Raw genomic sequence first — 18,620 nt, 5'->3', positions numbered from 1 at the left:
CCTATTTATAGAAAATTCATCCTAACAAACCTCTAGCTTATTCCCCACATTACTCCTAATAGACTATGATTAACATGCCCTTCCCCTAAATTTTGATTTCTTGCATAAGGGATAAAATTTTATAACAAAGAGTCATTAGATAACATAATAAGAATTCAGCAGCCTTAATACATAATAAGAGTTCAAATAGCAACATAATAAGAGTTCGGCAGCTTTAATACAGGTGCAATACTAGTTTAGTCTATAGTTGTTCACTATAATACATATCATCAACCTGAATTGAGAATTTACTATCCAGAAGTAATTTCATCTCAACCACAGTTACAAATAATACAAAAACAAATCTAGCCACATTTTGTTCTTAGAAAAAAGGGAAATTCTCTTTGGTAACACTAAAGTTTCTAATTTTCTCAATGGTGATCTGTAAAAAAACTTATTATCTTTGGTGTTACCAAAGAGAATTTCCCAAAAAAAAAAAAAAACTAATTATCAAATTAAACATCCTCCATCCGTTTTATTATTTATGGTAAACTTACTTTATTTATTAACTATGGAGATAGAAAAGGAGAGTGACAAGAGAAAGAGGGTGATGAAGGGAGGAATTGAAGAAGAAATATCTTTAAACCTGGGTTCAAATTACAATCTATTTTGTATATATCTAAACAAGATAGAGGAGAAGTATGTTGTCAAGTGTTCTATCGTATAATCCGCTTATAACTAGCCGAGGTGGCGTGGAGTACTGACATTTATGTCACTTCGACTACCTTTGTAATACCCCGTATTTTTATACGTATTTTATTTAAAATAAGTATTTTGTGGGGTATTTAAATAATTTAAAATGAATTATTTATGATATTTTAATTATTTATTTTAAACAAGTTTGGAAATATTTTATAAAAGGAAAGTTTTACTTAATTAATTATTTTATTAAGTTGGAATTTAATTTAGGAAAGTTTTATTTTAGTAAAGTGTGTTTAGGAAAGGGATTAGGAAAGAGTAAAAAGGGAAAGTTTAGGTAAAGGTTTCTAGAGAAAGGGGTATAAATATTCAATACTTGGGCAAATTAAACTTTGTCCAAAGTTAAAAAAACCCAAGGTAAACTTTCTCTCTCTTCTCCTTTATTTTTTTCTCTTTTTTTCTTTCTTTCTTTTTCCCCTTCCCCTTTTTCGGATCACCACCACCAGCACCAGCTGACAGCGGCGACAACCACCAGCGGGCTGGCAGCAGCCAGCAGTGGCGCCGGCCTGCAGTCCGGCCTTCTCTCCTTCGAAAAAAAAAATTAATCTTTGTTTTTAATTTTTGTTTAAACCTTAGATCTAATTATAAATTAAGGCTTTTGTTTTAATTTTATGATGATTGATATTATGTATGGTGCAATTTAATTTTCAAATTTTAATTCTAATTAAAAAGCCCCAATTTTGAAATCATATATTCATAAATAATTGATTATTGAAGGATTATGATTTAGGGTGGTTTAAACCTTTAATTTAAGTGTTTTAAAGCATAATTACAACAAGTTTTTATTAATATATATTGCTGGAATTTTTGGTAGTATGCTAAAAATCAAGTTTCTTTAAGGAATTTTAATTACCCATTAACTGGGATAAATGAGGTTTTAAATAAAATTTCAGCTTGTTTTAATTAAATAATGAGTGGTTTAATAAGATTATATTGCTGGAAATTTGTGTAGAGTGGATTTTAATGCTCTATTATGATTTTAATTTGTAGGAGACTTTGAAGTGAGTGATTTCTATTAGTCGTGGCGATATTAAGATCGTATTCAAGGTACGTTCGCGTACTTAGCATATTTTTGATGATGTAGTAGCATGCTAGATGTGATTAATTGACTCCGAGTAGTATCATGCTAGATTATGGTTGGAAATTGTAGTTTGGTTGTTATTGGTGATTGAATTATGAAGCATGATTTATTTGTGATGAATTATTGATTTGGAAATAATCACTTGGCATGTTGAATATGAACCACACTTTTATTTATGGCATGATAGAAAGCATGTTTAATTAAACTAAATGTTTAATTTGGATTGGAATATTAAAAGAAAATTTTATTATGGTTCATATAATTTTTATTGATGCTATAAGCATGGAAAAGGAGCTATGTAAGTGTCTATGTACACGAGGAATAAATTGTATGTTGGTGTCTTAGTGCACTTAAGGTATTTTTAACACTGAGGGATAGGATTTTTAGCGCATTAAACGTTTAGGGTGTCTTTGACACCGAGGTCGATTTAAAAAGGGTTCAACATTAAATATTTTGTGATCACTAATTATTCAAGAATTAAATTGGAGTGTTTAATTGTTTGAATAATTATAATGATTGATGTTATTATGATTTGAAAGTCATCACCAAGTTTAATAATATGTAAATAACGTAAAGTGAAATAGATTACGCACCAAAACTCTTAGAACGTATATACCTTGAGTATGAACATATGGGGGGAGTTATACGACTTTATATTTGACCATAACTTCTACTGGGAGTACATGACGCTGTATATTCCTTTTTATTATGCGTAGGAATTCCTCCACTTATGAGTGATTCTTTTATATTGGCACGGTTAGCTCCCGTGTTAGTACCCCTTTATTGGGGCAGGTTAGGGGGAAAACTCGTTCGATGCGTAATCAAAACTAAATAAATTATTTAGTTACTTAGTTGAGAAGTTTTGTTGTGTGTTGTGTGCTTGAAAACGGGTGCAACTAGGTAAGTTTTGTGTTGATAAGTAAAAGCATGTTAGTGTGTTTAATTACGCTTATGTACTCAGCTTTGCTGATTGTGTGTTTGTGTGTTTGTTGGCCTTGTCTTTACCTTGGTCCTATGATGACCCATTTTTAATGGAGAGTAGTGGAAACAAGTAGAGAGAAGCTTTTCAGGTGATGAAGCATATTCATGATGGGCATGAGTGAATAGCGAATCATGCTAGTTTCCATTAGTTTATGATGTATTATTGCTTTAATTATATTATGATATTTTTATTGCGAGACTAACGTAAAGATTTTTAAATTGATTTGGTTTTGTTAAGGGCCTACAATGGTTCCAACTTGTAGGTTTGACTTTGCTTTACTTTGGTTGACTTTTTATGTTGAGTCGTTTTAAATATTTTAAAGGAGAGTCTTCTGCTGTGTGTCTTTGATAGTTACCTTAGCCGTTTTCACGGTGGCGGTAATGTCTTAGATTTTCCTATTTAAAGTTTTAAACAGGGCAAAACAGGTATTTTAACATAAAGGAATTTATAGGGTGTTACAAAGTGGTATTAGAGCTTTGGTTGAGATTTTATTACCACGAAAGCCAAAAACGTATTTTAAAGTGTTTAAATTTGAAACTTGACCAAGTACTTAAAGGAATGTTTTCAACCTGCTTTAATTTCAACACGACTGGTTCTAATTCTAGGATTTTGGTTCCGTGTTCTACTTTTTCGTCTTTTGATTAAGATATTCTTCTAATTGGCGAGTCATTGCAAGATAATTCTCCACCGTACTGTTCAACCCATACCTCTAAGAAGATATATAAGATAGTTACAGAAATTGTTAACGGCGATCTCAAGGATATCAAGATTGAATTAGTGGCTGCTAATATTCCGGGAATACAATCCGATAAAGCATTTTCAATTATTGAAGAAATTAGATATAATTTATTTGTTCTTCACTCACGTTTTATTAATGGAATTTTTATGGAACAACCTGAAATTGCTTTTGAATTGTTTGACTCAAAAATTGGTCAATGTAGAACACTTCTCACTCCTCCTTTATTTGTTGCACAGTCGGGAACTGTTATTGAGCATTATTTTGCAATTGAAATGTCAAAGGTGTGTTTGTTTTTCTTTTGTTACTATCACCCTAAACATGACCTGTTTTCTAATTAACCGTCTTCCTATAACAGTACCTGGATTTCCTTGCTTTGGATTCGACGGGCAAGGTAGACCCCTTTACATTAGTATTAGTCTTATTATTGAGCCAATTGCGTATTTAGTCTCTGCTGATGGCATTACTCTAGCCGAACAATCTTTACAGAATATTATACTATCACGATCATGCTCATGTTTTCGAAACAATATCATTCTTTTTTATAATATTAGTTAATATTTGAAATAAAATTAGTTAATAAAATATGAAAAAATTAGACAAAACAAATAATATTCAAGTTATTGATGTACTAACAAATTACATAAAATTATTTATAAATTAACAAATTACTCAATATAATATTAAGTTGATGCTATTGTTATTCTTCATACAATCAAGTATGATTTAATGATTTAATCCACTAGTAGTAGAGGTGGTGTGGAGTACTAACATTCATGACACTTTCGAATACTTTCTGTTTGGTATGTTTTCAACCTGCTTTGATTTCAACACGTCTGCTTCTAGTCCAAGGGTTTTGGTTCCGTGTTCTACTGATTCATCTTCTGGTTAAGATATTCTTCTGATTGGCGATGAATTGTAAGATTCTTCTTCACCGTACGGTTCAACGTATATCTGTAGTGAGATATATGATATAGTTACAGAAATTGCTACATTGATATTAAGGATTTTAAGATTGAGTGGATGTTAATATTCCGATAATGCCATCTGGTAAAGCATTTTTAATTATTAAAGAAATTGGATATAATTTATTTCTTCTTCACTCACGTTTTATTAATGGAAGTTTCATGGAACAACTTGAAATTACTTTTGAGATGTTTGACTAAAAAATTGGTCAATGAAGAACACTTCTCACTCCCCCTTTCTTTGATGCACAGTCGGGAACTATTATCTATGCTCATGCTATTATTGAGCATTATTTTGCAATTCCAATGTCAAAGGAGTGTCTTTCTTTTGTTTCTATCACTGATCAATAATCATGCTCATATAATATGAGTTGTTTTCTAATTAACCGTCTTCCCGTAACGTTATCGCGACTTCTTTGGTTCGGATTCGACAGACAAGGTAGATCTCTTTATATTGGTACTAGTCTAATCATTGAGTCAGCCGTGTATTTAGTCTCTTTCGATGGCACCATTTTAGCCGGACAATCTATGAGGGTCATGTTCATGTTTTGTGAACAATATCATTCTTTTTTATAATACCAACTAATATTCGAAATAAAATTACTTAATAAAATATGAAAAAATTAGGATAAAACAAATAATATTAAAGTTATTCATGTATTAATAAATTATCTAAAATTATTTATAAATTAACAATTTACTCAATGTAATATTTAGTTGATGCTATTGTTATTCTTAATACAATCAAGTACGATTTATTTATTCTTATAATTTGTGGTCTACATTCTTTATAAAGTTTTAGCTTTTTTATTTAATCAATTTCAATTATATATTTATAGTTTTATTAATTAATTTTGGAAAATTTACATTAAACCACCTTTTATAACACTTTAATTTCAAGAAACCACCTTATAAAAATTTTTTCGCAAAAACACACCTTAATCGTAAAATTTTTTGCAATCACACACCTTTTCCCGGAAAATACCCATTGACTTGGTTTCAAGGGTTGTCTCGACCATGAGACGCCCTAAAACCGCTAACCCTCCCTTTTCCCCAGCCACCCACTTCCAGTGGCCGGCGACCACCTCCCTCCTTCGTCGCCGACGTCCTCATCCCCTCCCTTTCCCAATTCCCGTCCTTAAACCCAACCCTCAAGCCCTAAACCCAATTCTCGTACCTTCGTGAAGTGGGTGGCTGGGGAAAAGGGAGGGTTAGCGGTTTTAGGGCGTCTCATGGTCGAGTCAACCCCGGAATACAAGGTCAATGGGTATTTTCCGGAATAAGGTGTGTGATTGCAAAAAAATTTACGATTAAGGTGTGTTTTTGCCAAAAAAAATTTATAAGGTGGTTTCCTGCAATTAAAGGGTTATAAAAGGTGGTTTAATGCAAAATTTCCATTAATTTTTAAATTGTTGTTTAGGGATGTATATGGGTATTGTGATGAACACCCACCCTTTTACTTTGGTAGAAAAAAACTTGTGTTAATACATGTCTGGTTTAACTAAGGGTGAAGTTATTACTACCTCCGTCTCTTTATTAGAGTTCTTTTTCTAACATTTATTACTCACATAATAAAGAGAAAATAAAGAGATGGAGGGGGTATTAAATTTTTCTATTTTAAGTTTCGAGGACGAAACTTGTTTTAAAGAGGGTAGATTATAGTACCCAAATATTGAGTTTTAAATCGTAGCTAAAGGAGCTCAAGTGTTTCGATTAGTGTTTTTAAAACGAGTTTCTAAAGTTGTATAAATAGCTCACTTAGCTTTATTGAGTTGTATAGTTGGGATTTGTAAGCCTTAGCACTTAACATGTTGTTGAGTGTGGCGGTAATACCTTCGATTTAGGTGTATGTTTTCGCAATTTTATTCAAAACTTGTTTATTTTTCCTTTATTTATTGTTTATTATTAGCTAGTAAATCGGGGTGTTACATATAAAATCTTTAAAAGCTAGGGGAATAAGCTATTCTAGTTGTCTTTCACTTTTCCAGATAGTTCTTCTCTTTCTGCTATTTTTGAGTTTTGGTGGGAGAATGTATATGATGGCCACTCACACATATCAGTAGTGTATTATGATGATATCAGAAACAAAGTAACCTTTACGACGAAGTTGTGGATTATTCGCGATTTGTTCACAATGTTTATGCCTATCTAAGTATCCAACAGGTTGCACAAGAACGGTAATAACACAGATACGGAAAACCGTCAATCTCAAAATAAAGGACGCGACCCGCGGGTATGAGATGTTAAAATTCATATACATAACCTATACTTAGAATCATAAATGCAAATATTACAAAATTATCAAATTAATTAGCATAAAGTACTACTTGCCTAATTGATTACTTTTCCCTCTTTAGTTCTATATTGTCATTCGGTCTTCTCATTTGACCACACCATATTATACTAACAACATCATAACACTCTTATAGTTCACATATAACAATGAGCTATATATATGAAGGCACCCCTATTATATAACTATTACCTTATCTATCTTACTTTACTATTATTTTCTTATTAAAAAAAAGTTGAAAAAGAGAAGGGAACGTATTAAAAATTAAAGCTCAACAAACCCTCTCATAATAGGACACGGTTTGAGACGTATCGTTGTGTTTCCAACGAGTGTCGGTGTCCGACATGACGGTTGAAGTGTCCATGTATCATAGATGCCCATACCATTGCCCATTTAATCAATCGTTTTCCTATGACAATACTATATGGGCTTCCTTGTTTTGGACTCGATGGGGAGGGTAAACCATTGTATATTGGTGTTAGAATTATTATCGAGCCATTTGTGTACTTAGTTACCCTTGGTGGCACTGAACAAGAAGGAGGTTATTTTTAAGGACATTCTTCCTCATCCAGACCTTGATTAACAATAAAATGTTCTCATTCCTCTCAAGTCTCTTATAGTTCACATATAACAATATAATGCGTGCTTGTTCCATTGTCTCAAGCAATGACTTTCCACGTTGTGTAACAATGGTTGTTTCGTTTTTCTCAGTCAAGATACACTCTTCTGCTTCTTGATAGTTGCAACATTTCATAATAGTCGCAACACATTATTCATTTTTACGGTGAAAATTGTATAATTACTCTTAACCCTATTTTAAATGTATTATATCATCTAAGGTCCACTGTTCTCAAATACCGTGACAAAATGTGTATTGCAATTATAAAGAAACGGAGGAAATGCATGGTAAATTAATTTGGGTAATAACTTAATCAAATTCCGTCTATGTCAATTATCTCCTAACCCACTTAGGGGCCGTTTGGTTGGGGGTATTCAGGAAAGGGAATGGGAATCAAGTACCCCGATTTCCTTTGTTGTTGTTTGTTAAGCATATTCTTTCATTCCCTTTACCCTCTTCATTCCCCCAAATTCCTCTAACTTCATTCCCCACCCCCTTAGGTATTTCCATTCCCATTCCCTACCCACCTTCACACCACCACATCACCACCTTCACACCTACCAACACCACCGGAAACCAGCCCACCTACATACCTGACCACCGCCGCCCCTCCCCCGACCACCGCTGCCCCTCCCCCGACCTTCGCCGCCCTCCCCTCCCCCGCAAAAACATCCATAGCCCCCGCAAAACCCTCCCACCACCCAGCCCAGCTCTCCCTATCCCCGTCAAACCGCCGCCCAGCCCTCCCACCACCCTCGCCGACCCTCGCCGCCCCTTCCCCGACCCTCGCCACATGTCCCCTTCCCCGCAAAAGCACTCCCCTGGCCATCGTGTCCCCTTCACCGCCCTTGTTCAATTTCGATCTAGGGTTTTTTTCGGGGCAGAGGAAGGTTTTGCAAGGGGCGGGGACCGTCGGAGAAGGGAGGCGCAGGGTGAGGGAGGTGCGGCGACTGGTTTGGTGGTGGGAACGTTGGAGAGTGAATGTTACAGGTGGTTGTGTGGTGGTGGGACTGGGGGGTCTCATTCCCTTTGTTTTTAAAACAAACAACACCCCAATTTTTAGGTATTTTCATTCTATTCCTTCTCTTTCCCTTTATTCATTCCATTCCGATTACCCCGTGCGAACCAAACGGCCCCTTATAGTCTGCACCAAGAGATTTGGCCGTTATTTCTTGGAGCAATTTCTGAAAAGTTTCCCTATATGGTCTGAATTTTGACAGGACGAAGAATGAGAGCTCAGTTATCCTTGCCAAATTTCTCCTGATGTCAGCTTGTCTTCTTCATAATTTACAAATCCCAGAAAATATTAGAAACCAGACAAATTAGAGGGATTATTGGAAAAGGAAACGAACTATCTCAATTCCTAAATACCCACAAAAAAAAAAAAAAAAAAAAAAAAAAAAAAAAAAAAAAAAAAAATTGAAAAAAAAAATGGGATCAGAAACCAACTCTCCAACACCATCTCCAAGTGGGAAGAGAAGCAGAGATCCTGAAGATGAAGTTTACATCGATAATCTTCATTCTCATAAGCGTTATCTCAGTGAGGTCTCTCTTCTATTTTATATCTATTTATTTATTTTCAACAATTATTATTTGGGTATGAATGATTTTATATTTTACTTGTAATAGTATGATAGTATGTTATATTGATCAAAAAGTCTGCCTGAATGTTTGTGTGCAGTTAAATGAAAAATTACCAATAATTTCGGAATTCATGATAAAATCACGTGTCGATGTGTTATTCTACTCAACCATCCTTAGGGGGTTGTTATCGATTTCCTAATTAATATAGTAAAGAAAAGGTGAAGACTTTGGTATGATGATGCTGAAGATATGGGATTTTGATTTGTTTGCATAGTTTCTGTCTTTCTGATAGTGTAGAGCTCAGTAGTTGTTGTTCTTGTTGATTTAAGGGTTTGAAAATAGTGGGAATATTTTCAGATGATGGCATCAAGCTTAAATTGTTTGACTGTGGGAGACCCAATTCCTGAAAACCTGTTGGATTCTCCGGCGAGGTCTGAAAGCATGTTCTATTCAAGGTGAGGTGGTTTTTTGGGGTTTGATTTCATGCATTTCAGTATTTGTGTTCAATAATCAAATGATTATTCTTGTTTACCCATGTTACCTGCAACGTGCATTGAACCTGGTATTCCTGTGTTAGAAATTCAATATTTTGACTTGAATGTGGGCACTTGATGCATCTGTTTACTTGAGTCTCACACCTTTACATAAATCCATGTTTAAATTGAGTAGCCAAAGTTGTTAACCTTTTGCAATATTGAATTGTGTGTACTTTGGGTGGATATTATCGCTTGTTACATGTATTAATCTGTCCTCATGATATATGTCAGTATGCAAGAATGCAAGGTGCTGACAGAGATTGGTCTGTTCCTGAAATAGTATGTGTAATACGAAATGTGTTTTAGTCGAGGAGAATTAGCATATCTGTTCTCTGAAACTTTTGGATCAATGGTGTAGATGTCCATCGGCCTCATGGGTAGATGATCTACCAGTCTACCACACATCAACATCCGTAAGAGGCTTTTTATATGAAGTTTTGAGTTGGGTAAATTTAGATATTTTTATTGATGCAAATGAGGGGCTAGCTCTGTATAAACTATAAGAAAGTAAAATGGAAATTAAACATGGCTAAGCCACCTCTTTAATATCCTCAGTAGTTATCCTACCAATTGCTAGATCGGACCCTTGCAATTTGGTTCCTTTACACGAATTGCAATTTCACAGTGAATCTTAGGGTATCATACACTTCTCTCATTATAAACCTTAATTACCAATTTGCGGAAGCAAAGTTTTCATTCAGGTCAAGTACCCTTGAGAGGGCCATGAGCTAGGCTTTAGAGAGGTGAAAGCCTTAAAGATTAGCAATAAAGGCTGAAGCAAAAGCAGCCAAGGTATTCCTTACAAGCCTTTGCCTTCAGCCAACAGTGGACTAACTTTCACTGCGCTATTTAATTTTAGAGCCACCCAATCAGCTGGCGCCTGGCAGAACAACCCACCTTATGAAGACTTCCTACCAGACCATAACTCTTCTTCCATTAAAGTACTTTTCTCTCGAAAAACTTTTTTGGTTTCTTCTCTACAGTATTACTAAAACAGCAAAGGGATAAATGGGTATATTCCTTTGCTTATTGCACACATAATATTTTGTTTAGATATTGAGATTTCATTTATTCATGCGACAACAGTGCAAGAATAATCTGGATTTAAAGTACATGAGTGCATAATGTTATCTTGACTTGTTAAATACATAAGCTGGTAAGATTTAGCTAACTAATGCCACGCTACACACCTCCTGCATACTAAAGTTGATTAGTGTGTGCTTTTGGCCTTTCAAGCCTTGCAATGGAAGCATGAGAACCACTCTGCCTCTTTCTGTAAAATAACCAGAATAAACCACAGAAGATTTTGGTTCCAATTTCTGCTTATGTATAGAATTTCAATTCTATTATCATTATTTCCTACAGTGAGGAATCTGAGGGTATCACACACTATTACACTTGTTAAATTCACAAAAGGAGGTTTACACACCGTTTGTCTTTTTTCTTTTCAAGTGGGAGAGTTGACTTTAGGCACTTCATGTAAATAGGTAGGATTTGTGGATGAGGCATGTAAAAAGATATCTGTAAATTCCAATTGCATATGACCAGTTTTGCTTCTCCTTATCGCAAAAAAAGTGGTATTCAAGGCTAGTACTGATAATGCACAATTCTACCTCATTGGCATGAAGGATGGAAATGGAAAATACTGTTGTTCAAACCTCAAAGTATGTTATGCAGTAGATACTTGCCTTTATATGTGCAGCTTACGTATCCCCTGGGGAGAACTATTAGGTAAAACCTAACATTTGATTTCTGCTCTATTAGAGTCACATCGTTGCCCTATCCAGAAAACTTAATCATCAACTCAGATTCCAATTGATTTTCCAACTATCATTTGTTTCTCTTTTTTGCAAATTGTTTGGTCACTTGGTGTTTTGGAGATAATTTCATTCTGATTTATAACACTTTGATTCTATGTATTATTATAATTTTCGCTGAATATTGCTTTTCTAACCTGTCCAACCAAGAAAGAAGGAACAACCCTTGAAACCCTCATTTGTACGTATATGTTAAACGTTTTGAATGTTTGATCTAACATTTGTTTACACTCATTGCAGAGATGAATTGCCCTTACAGTATTCACCCATGTCTGAAGACTTAGATGATGCACGATATTATGAAACTCCCATGAGTGCCTGCTCATCGCAATCTGAAAGCCGTCCTACTAGTCCTGTCTCCCCGTATAGATATAAACCAGTTGGTGCATTTTGCTCTAGTCCTCCTACCACCTCACAGCCTTCAAATGGATGCAGTACCTTCTCAGGTTCTTCTCAACCTCGTCAGAGAGGTTCTGATACTGAAGGAAGATTCCCTTCTTCACCGAGTGATATATGCCACTCAGGGGACTTAAGGAAAGCTGCTCTTTTACGATCTGTGCAGATGAGAGCCCAGCCTTCATGCTCATCAACATTTGATCTAGGATTTACTGGAGCTCAAGAGGGAATGCAGAATGTTGAATCTGAAACTCGATCTTGCTCATTTTTGAAACCTTTGGATGATGAACGTGAATACCATGATGAAGGATGTCCTGTCTTACCTTCTTCTGATCCTGAATTTGATGAAAGAAAGGATTCAATGGCAGTGACTATGGTCGAGAGAATCATATCTCTGGACTAGCTGTCATATGAAATCGGTTTGTTGGTATCAATGTTTGGTGTCTGACGCTTGTACGGCCCACATATGAAGATTGTATTTCTTTTTTCTTTTATCGGTGAAGACATATGAAGATTGTTGGGGCGAACTGCGAAGTTATCTGTTGTGGGATTAATGATGAGAAAAGCTATAAGTTGACCGCATGTTTGACTCTTAATGCTGGAACAAATTGGTACCCCACTCCTATCCATTATAACCACAGCCTAGTATCAATTTCGTTGAGGTTAGATCTGGAGACGTCCACGTGTACGCAGCTTAATTCCTAGATATGTTGTATACTTGTAATTAGATAACTGATGGAGGCCTTATTGGATTAATATTCAAAGGGAGCTGTAATGTTGCTCTTTGTTCAAGATGTCAGACTGGCAAGTTGAAATTTTGATGTTTTCTGCTGATATTAATCATCAATTTGACTGTTGGAAAAATCTGTAAGTTCAATCTCATTTTTTTTCTTTTCTCCTTCCATGGTTACGACCCTGTTCTCAATTCTATTTTTCATCTATTTCTTGCAAAAGATGGCTTGGAAACTTCAGTGCCTGAATATATGTTGATTTATTTTTTCTGCTATCATGCCAGTCTTTGTGATTTTTGATCTTATGATGGTAGCTGAACTTAAGACTAATTGGTAACTAGCTTTAGATATACCCAAGGCTGCAACCTGCTCATTTGGAAATTTATCTGCTCATCATTATGAGCTCCTGAATGAGAAAAACACAGCTGAACACAATCTGGTTTAGGGAATTTAGTACACCAGCATGATAATGATTTATGAGATGCTTGAGCAGGTGCTGGTTTAGGGCTTGAAAAAAATCTATGGATGTCAATAATGGCAGAAAGTTCCAGTTTAAAGGTTGTGATTTGATGGTTTAGGATATATTACTTTCAACTTCACAGAGCAAACTTTTGTTCTGAAGTTCAGTTGATTCAGGTTGAGGTTGTATGTCAAACATGGTCTTTGAGCAAACTTTTGTTCTGAAGTTCAGTTGATTCAGGTAATATATATAAAAGACTTGCAGTAAGCCAATAGGGTTTCCCTTTTTTAATTGAAGGTGTTTTTTGGTTTTAATTAAAAACTGCTCGATGTTTGTTCAATCTTCTGGTAAGAAAAAACTCTAGAACTTAATGGACCTGCTCTAGAATTGTAATGTAAGATTATAAGAAGTATCCTTTCTACCTGTTTTTCATTATGATGAAATGGTCACTACCACCTTAAGCTACTATGCCCTAATTAGACCAAGATTCTTTTGTGTGACATTTGTTCCCTCTCCTCACTAAGTTGTTAAATTTTGGTAAGATTTTCTCTATACCTTTTCTCTACAGTCGGAACCCTCACTCACTCACCCCCTTTTTCTCTCTACTTCTCCTGCTCAATTTTTGTGCCCTTAAGGAATGTTGGATTTGCAATAGTCCAAGACCATGAAAAGATTTCACTTTTCATTATATTTTTTGGGCTATTAGCGGTTTTCTATTCTGCAAAGACAATAGTTTTTGGCATCAATTTACATAGAGTGTATGTTGCACTGGAACTAGACACACAAGACCTTCTGTGCTTTCTCCTTTTAGCCAAAAGGAGGAATACTCTGCTCATCTCTGAAGAAGTTACTTGGATCAATTCTTCTCTTCGCCTTGGCCAACCTCTCGAAATTATTCTTAAAGTATTTGGTACCCCAAATTCTAGCCTCCATATAGCTTGTAGATCCATTAATCCCATTAATGCCCAAATCAAGGTCCCTATAATTAAAATAGGCAGTTCTTGGAGACTTAGAAACATATGGACTCATAAAAGTATGAAGCATTCTCACCCAGTGAATATGCCTTCTAGCTTCCTCTGCCTCATTCACCTTCCACTTCACTATATACTGTATGTTATATAGGTTTCCTCCTCTATGAGGGAAAGCTAATTGGGTTTCCGGTATGTGGTTCATCATCCCACCAAGTGGTTCCATCACCATGTAAGCCTCATCTACCTGTAATTGTCTCTCCCATGCTTGTTGAAGGGCAGTTTCAGGTATGATTTGGTTTACAAAGTCAGATTTCGCCTTGAAGTAGCTCTCATAAAGTTGATGATCTCTGTCTAGGAGAACTTCCCTTGACGTGCCGCTTGGGTGCCCAGCAAAGTATAGAATTGATTCAATCCAACTCACTTCTTTGCAGTCTTTTGTCTCCACTCCCAACTCTGGGAAGATTAGCTTCATCACTGAGATTAGGCTGTGGTTGAAGTGATAGAATTTAGATAATGTCAGATTTCACTATGGAAATAGCAAGAAACATGCATTTATTTGTATACTAGTCTTTTTTATTTGCCTTTTTTTTTTAATAACAATTATCAAGAATTATTTTGTACTCCATAAACTTTGGAAATTTGTTCTGCACAGAAGCTATCTTACTCAAAGTTCTGTTTGTCTTCAATTACTTGAGTTAAATATTTGACATTTCTAAGGTACATACACTTGATACTTTATTAGGAGTTTAGATCAAAAGCATTCAAAATTATTAGAAAATGACATGCCTTATATTTGGCCACGAGTACGTGTCCATCATTAGTAGACTAGTAGTCGAGTCAAGTGCCATAGTTTGGATGAAAATCTCTCTCTACTAGTCTAGGTTTAAGACTGTGTACTGGAGTTTGTTTAAATGGTGGGAATTTGTGAGAAGATTTACTGGCCTTTGTTTGACCACAAAGGTCAACCAGGAAACTGATGTATAGAATAGACACTAGGTTGGCTGTTGTGTGCAAATAAGCAGGTGTGTGAAAAAAGCAGACTTGTATATGCATGTTATTACTGATACCTCTGAACTTTCCCAAGAAACATAGAGTTGAAAGAAGCTTGAACAGTTTTCTTTACACCATAACTTCCACCACCCACATTCTGAACTATGATCCTAATGAACAGATCATCTGGCAACTTGTCTGCAATCTGCTGCCATTGGTCAACGAGCTTATTAGCACCTTGCTCAAGAGTTTTATGAACTGTAAAAACTGTTACAGTAAGTGGAACTGGAACCATTTTGATTTTCCATGCAGTAATCACCCCAAAACTTGCCCCTCCACCACCTCTAATAGCCCAAAACAGTTCCTCTCCCATCAACTTCCGGTCTAAAACTCGCCCATTCACGTCAACCAAGCGAGCATCCACCACATGATCAGCCGCCAGACCGTACTTCCTTGTCAGGAACCCTAACCCACCCCCACTGATATGGCCTCCGACTCCGACTGTAGGGCACACACCTGCAGGGAAACAGTAGGTACTACTTCTCTGTGCAATGTTGTAATAGAGCTCCCCTAGCGTTGCCCCGGACTGAACCCATAACGTCTGATCCTCCATGTTGATCCTGATCTCACGAAGGTGGACAAGATCAATGAGGACAAAAGGAGCTCTGCTCAGGTAGGATAGGCCCTCGTAGTCATGGCCTCCACTCCGAACTCTCACCTGAAGGCCATGCTCTCTGCTGCAGAGGACAGTAACTCCAATCTCAAGTTCCTGAGATGGGGTAACTATGTACAGGGGTTTAAAGGCCAAGGTGGAGTTCAGCCACCTTGGGTTTTTCTGTGATTTTAATAATAGGGAGGAATATAAAGTTGATTCTTTTGTATAAACATTAGTAGTAGAGAACTTAGAGGCCATGCATTGAAGAAAATCTTTGGAGTTTATTGGTTTAGTAAATAGTAAGATCATAAGCAGGAAAACTGTTGATCTCAATGATGATGCAAAAGCCTTAAGTTTATTCATCTGCAGTTTTTAGGTGCTGAGATTTACAGATTGTTAGTGTCTGAAACTAGGTGAATACTATTTGAGAGCTGTGAAGTTGGATTATAGATATCTGAAGACTAATAACCAGCTGATCTATTTATTTGGATTTGTGCAGTATTGGTTAGGAATTTTATGTGAAAATCATGCGTTGTTCTGTATAATTAATTTTCTCAACTATACTAATTGATAATTTAACATCTGTAGACATTATATTAAGGTTTTGTATATGCTTGACTGGGTGAGTACACACAAGTTCAATAAACAGCATATGCGATGAAAGTTATGATGTGATCAAAGTTGTATTTTATAATGTAATGCAGAAGCTAGGTAGTTTGAGCTACATTTTTTATGAGCGTGCTGTAAGGCTGAATATCCGCCGTGACCTTCTCTTTCCAAACTTTGATCTGTCGCTCACCCCTCGGGGAGGGGGTGTAACTGAGTGAGTGATCTACCTGCAGCTTATGCCATGCACACTTGTTCCATGTGTTGAAATTGCTTCATGCACCTGCGCATGGATGCTTATCTGTCATAGGGAAGATTTTTGGCATTAATGTTATTTTTTCTGTTGATTAGTAATGGTTGGGCTCAAAGTACTACAAGTTCTTAGGAAGAATCCAAAGGATACATAAAGATATATAGACATGTAAGTAATTCTAATGTTATCATCATTATTCTAGGTTTGAAGCACAAATGGGAGTAATGTTGGGTTTGCTGATGAGGAGTATGTTGAATTTGCACATATGTTATAATGTGTTGTATTTTGTGATTGTAACTAGAAAATTGCCACTCTATTTCGGGAAATTTGCCAAAGTAGATACAACTCGCAATCGGCAAGAGTATTGATATCTGATCTATTCTGTTTTTGACATAAATAACTACGAATAATAAGTTTCTAAAATAAATTGAATAGAATTAGTTCTCCAAAGGTTTGTTACCCACGTCATTGAGCCACATCACTCTACACCTATGGGTTCCGTGTTTGTCCCAACTAAACCATCGGCTTTAATACCACTTGTTGGGCCCAGACAATTCACTTTGTTAGGCAACATGCACACCATAACTCCACATTAATTAGTATGATATTGATTGTTTTAGGTCTAACCTGCACGGATTTGTTTTAGACACCTTCTCAAAAGGCCTCATACTAATAAAGTAGGTAGGCACTTAAAAGCAAGTCATCACTTCCTTATTTTTAATCCATGAGACCTTGATTTCATACCCCAGCAAAGTTAATCACACTATTGTTATTTCATCTTAATATAGTTAGTGCATTGTTTGTAGTTTGCAACTTTACATTTATACATTTACCATCTTAATTCATTCATTGCTAAAAACAGAGCTTTATAGTCTATTTGTCATTCTTGTATCGATCATGATTTCCTAATTACCCTCTATCTGAAGCTTACATGTATTGTTGATCGAGTGATTACATAGGTTATTTTTATATGTTATTTTGGATCGAAATAGAAATAGCCACTACAAGTATCATTCTAATGCATGTTGTAATTAAATTAGTGCAGAAACTTTGCACATTATTGGCTGATTGTGAGTGTATAGAAATAGAAATAGCCACTACAAGTCTTAACTGAAATGTGAGTGCATGAATTGCCAAAAACAAGTAGTCTAGCTGAATGATGCGACAACTAACAAAAGTTAAGATCGTAATTGTGGACACTAACTTTTCATACTTTTTGTAATTATATGCAGTTAATGATACATCTGCAAAAAAGTATACACTATTAAAAAAATGAAGTCAAATTAGACAAATGCTAAAGAACGGAGGGATTAGATTTAAATATAAGGCCATTAGGCGTCTAAACAGATTACAAATTCTTTTTTCTTTTTCTATAATTTCATGCTTTTCAAATTTTTTCTACTTATGTGTTACGTGATTATAAAACTAGATATTTTAAAATTTATCCATGCATTTACGTGCATAGAGTGCTAGTTAAATGGATCGAGAGGCGAAAAAGACAGATCGAGATCAATCAAAGAATAAAGTAAACAACTTGTACAAGATGTTCCATGACCTTTCATTGTTATGTAATGAATGTACATCCCAATTTTTCTTAGGAGCTTTTGGGCATACAAATGGCATAAACCATTTTGTATCCAAGAATGTGTTGAGCATTTTCACGAGCCACATGCCAATCTGTTGATTATGGCCGCCCTTATTTTCCTCTAACTTAAATGCTCTCACCATCTTTACAACCTAGCTTTGGGAATTTGATCCTTAGATCTTGTGGTCCTTTACTCCAAGTGGCTGACCTAATTTATGTTCATTTAACTATTATAATCCAAACTAGGTGGCACATAGCTATAGTTTCAATTTGATCTCAATCAAGTATGCAAGCATTGCATGGACTTTGATCTAGGTAACGGCAATAATGTTGTCTAACTATATCGGTTGGGCTACATAGTTGAAGATATGCATCTATAGGGACTTACTGGCCAACTCGATCGCCATAATAAGTGACACGATATGACATGACATGACAAAATAACTTGAATGTGACATGAAGTGAACACACAAACTTGTCATGAATCAATTGATGTATCATTTCACATAATCACATTTTGCTTTATATTATATTGTTTTTTGTATATTCTAGGAACGTTAATCAATGTAATAACAAATTAAAATTGAATACATCAACTCATTCATCCAATTAAACTATTGAT

At 35.5% G+C, this 18,620-nt stretch overlaps 1 protein-coding gene and 1 pseudogene across 3 annotated transcripts; one reads left to right on the top strand and one right to left on the bottom strand.

The window, feature by feature from the left end:
* The first annotated feature begins 8,005 nt into the window (after positions 1 to 8,005).
* Positions 8,006 to 12,659, top strand: LOC145568144 (uncharacterized). 3 transcript variants are annotated; one of them, XM_081627578.1, is made up of 4 exons: positions 8,006 to 8,477; positions 8,635 to 8,959; positions 9,341 to 9,453; positions 11,592 to 12,659. In XM_081627578.1, the coding sequence occupies exons 2-4, from the start codon at positions 8,846 to 8,848 to the stop codon at positions 12,148 to 12,150; spliced, it is 786 nt and encodes a 261-aa protein (XP_081483704.1). In that variant the 5' UTR covers positions 8,006 to 8,477; positions 8,635 to 8,845; the 3' UTR covers positions 12,151 to 12,659. The 3 variants fall into 3 exon arrangements, with proteins under 3 accessions (XP_081483704.1, XP_081483703.1, XP_081483705.1); XM_081627577.1 differs by lacking the exon at positions 8,006 to 8,477 and having other exon boundaries at positions 8,508 to 8,959; XM_081627579.1 differs by lacking the exon at positions 8,006 to 8,477 and having other exon boundaries at positions 8,513 to 8,959; positions 9,356 to 9,453.
* A 1,053-nt stretch (positions 12,660 to 13,712) lies between these two features.
* On the bottom strand, positions 13,713 to 15,917 carry LOC145568035 (berberine bridge enzyme-like 22 pseudogene; annotated as a pseudogene).
* Between the last annotated feature and the right edge of the window lie 2,703 nt (positions 15,918 to 18,620).

This window comes from Chenopodium album, chromosome 11, assembly GCF_948465745.1.
Source record: "Chenopodium album chromosome 11, dcCheAlbu1.1, whole genome shotgun sequence".
Lineage (NCBI taxonomy): Eukaryota > Viridiplantae > Streptophyta > Magnoliopsida > Caryophyllales > Amaranthaceae > Chenopodium > Chenopodium album.
This window is presented reverse-complemented; position numbering and strand designations above follow the sequence as displayed.

Bases quoted from the DNA above. Each gene is read 5' to 3' on its own strand.
- LOC145568144 (XM_081627578.1), top strand. From the start codon at position 8,846: ATGGGATCAGAAACCAACTCTCCAACACCATCTCCAAGTGGGAAGAGA. The intron at 8,960-9,340 runs GTCTCTCTTCTA...GTTTGAAAATAG, and splicing joins ATAAGCGTTATCTCAGTGAG to TGGGAATATTTTCAGATGAT. The intron at 9,454-11,591 runs GTGAGGTGGTTT...CACTCATTGCAG, and splicing joins GAAAGCATGTTCTATTCAAG to AGATGAATTGCCCTTACAGT.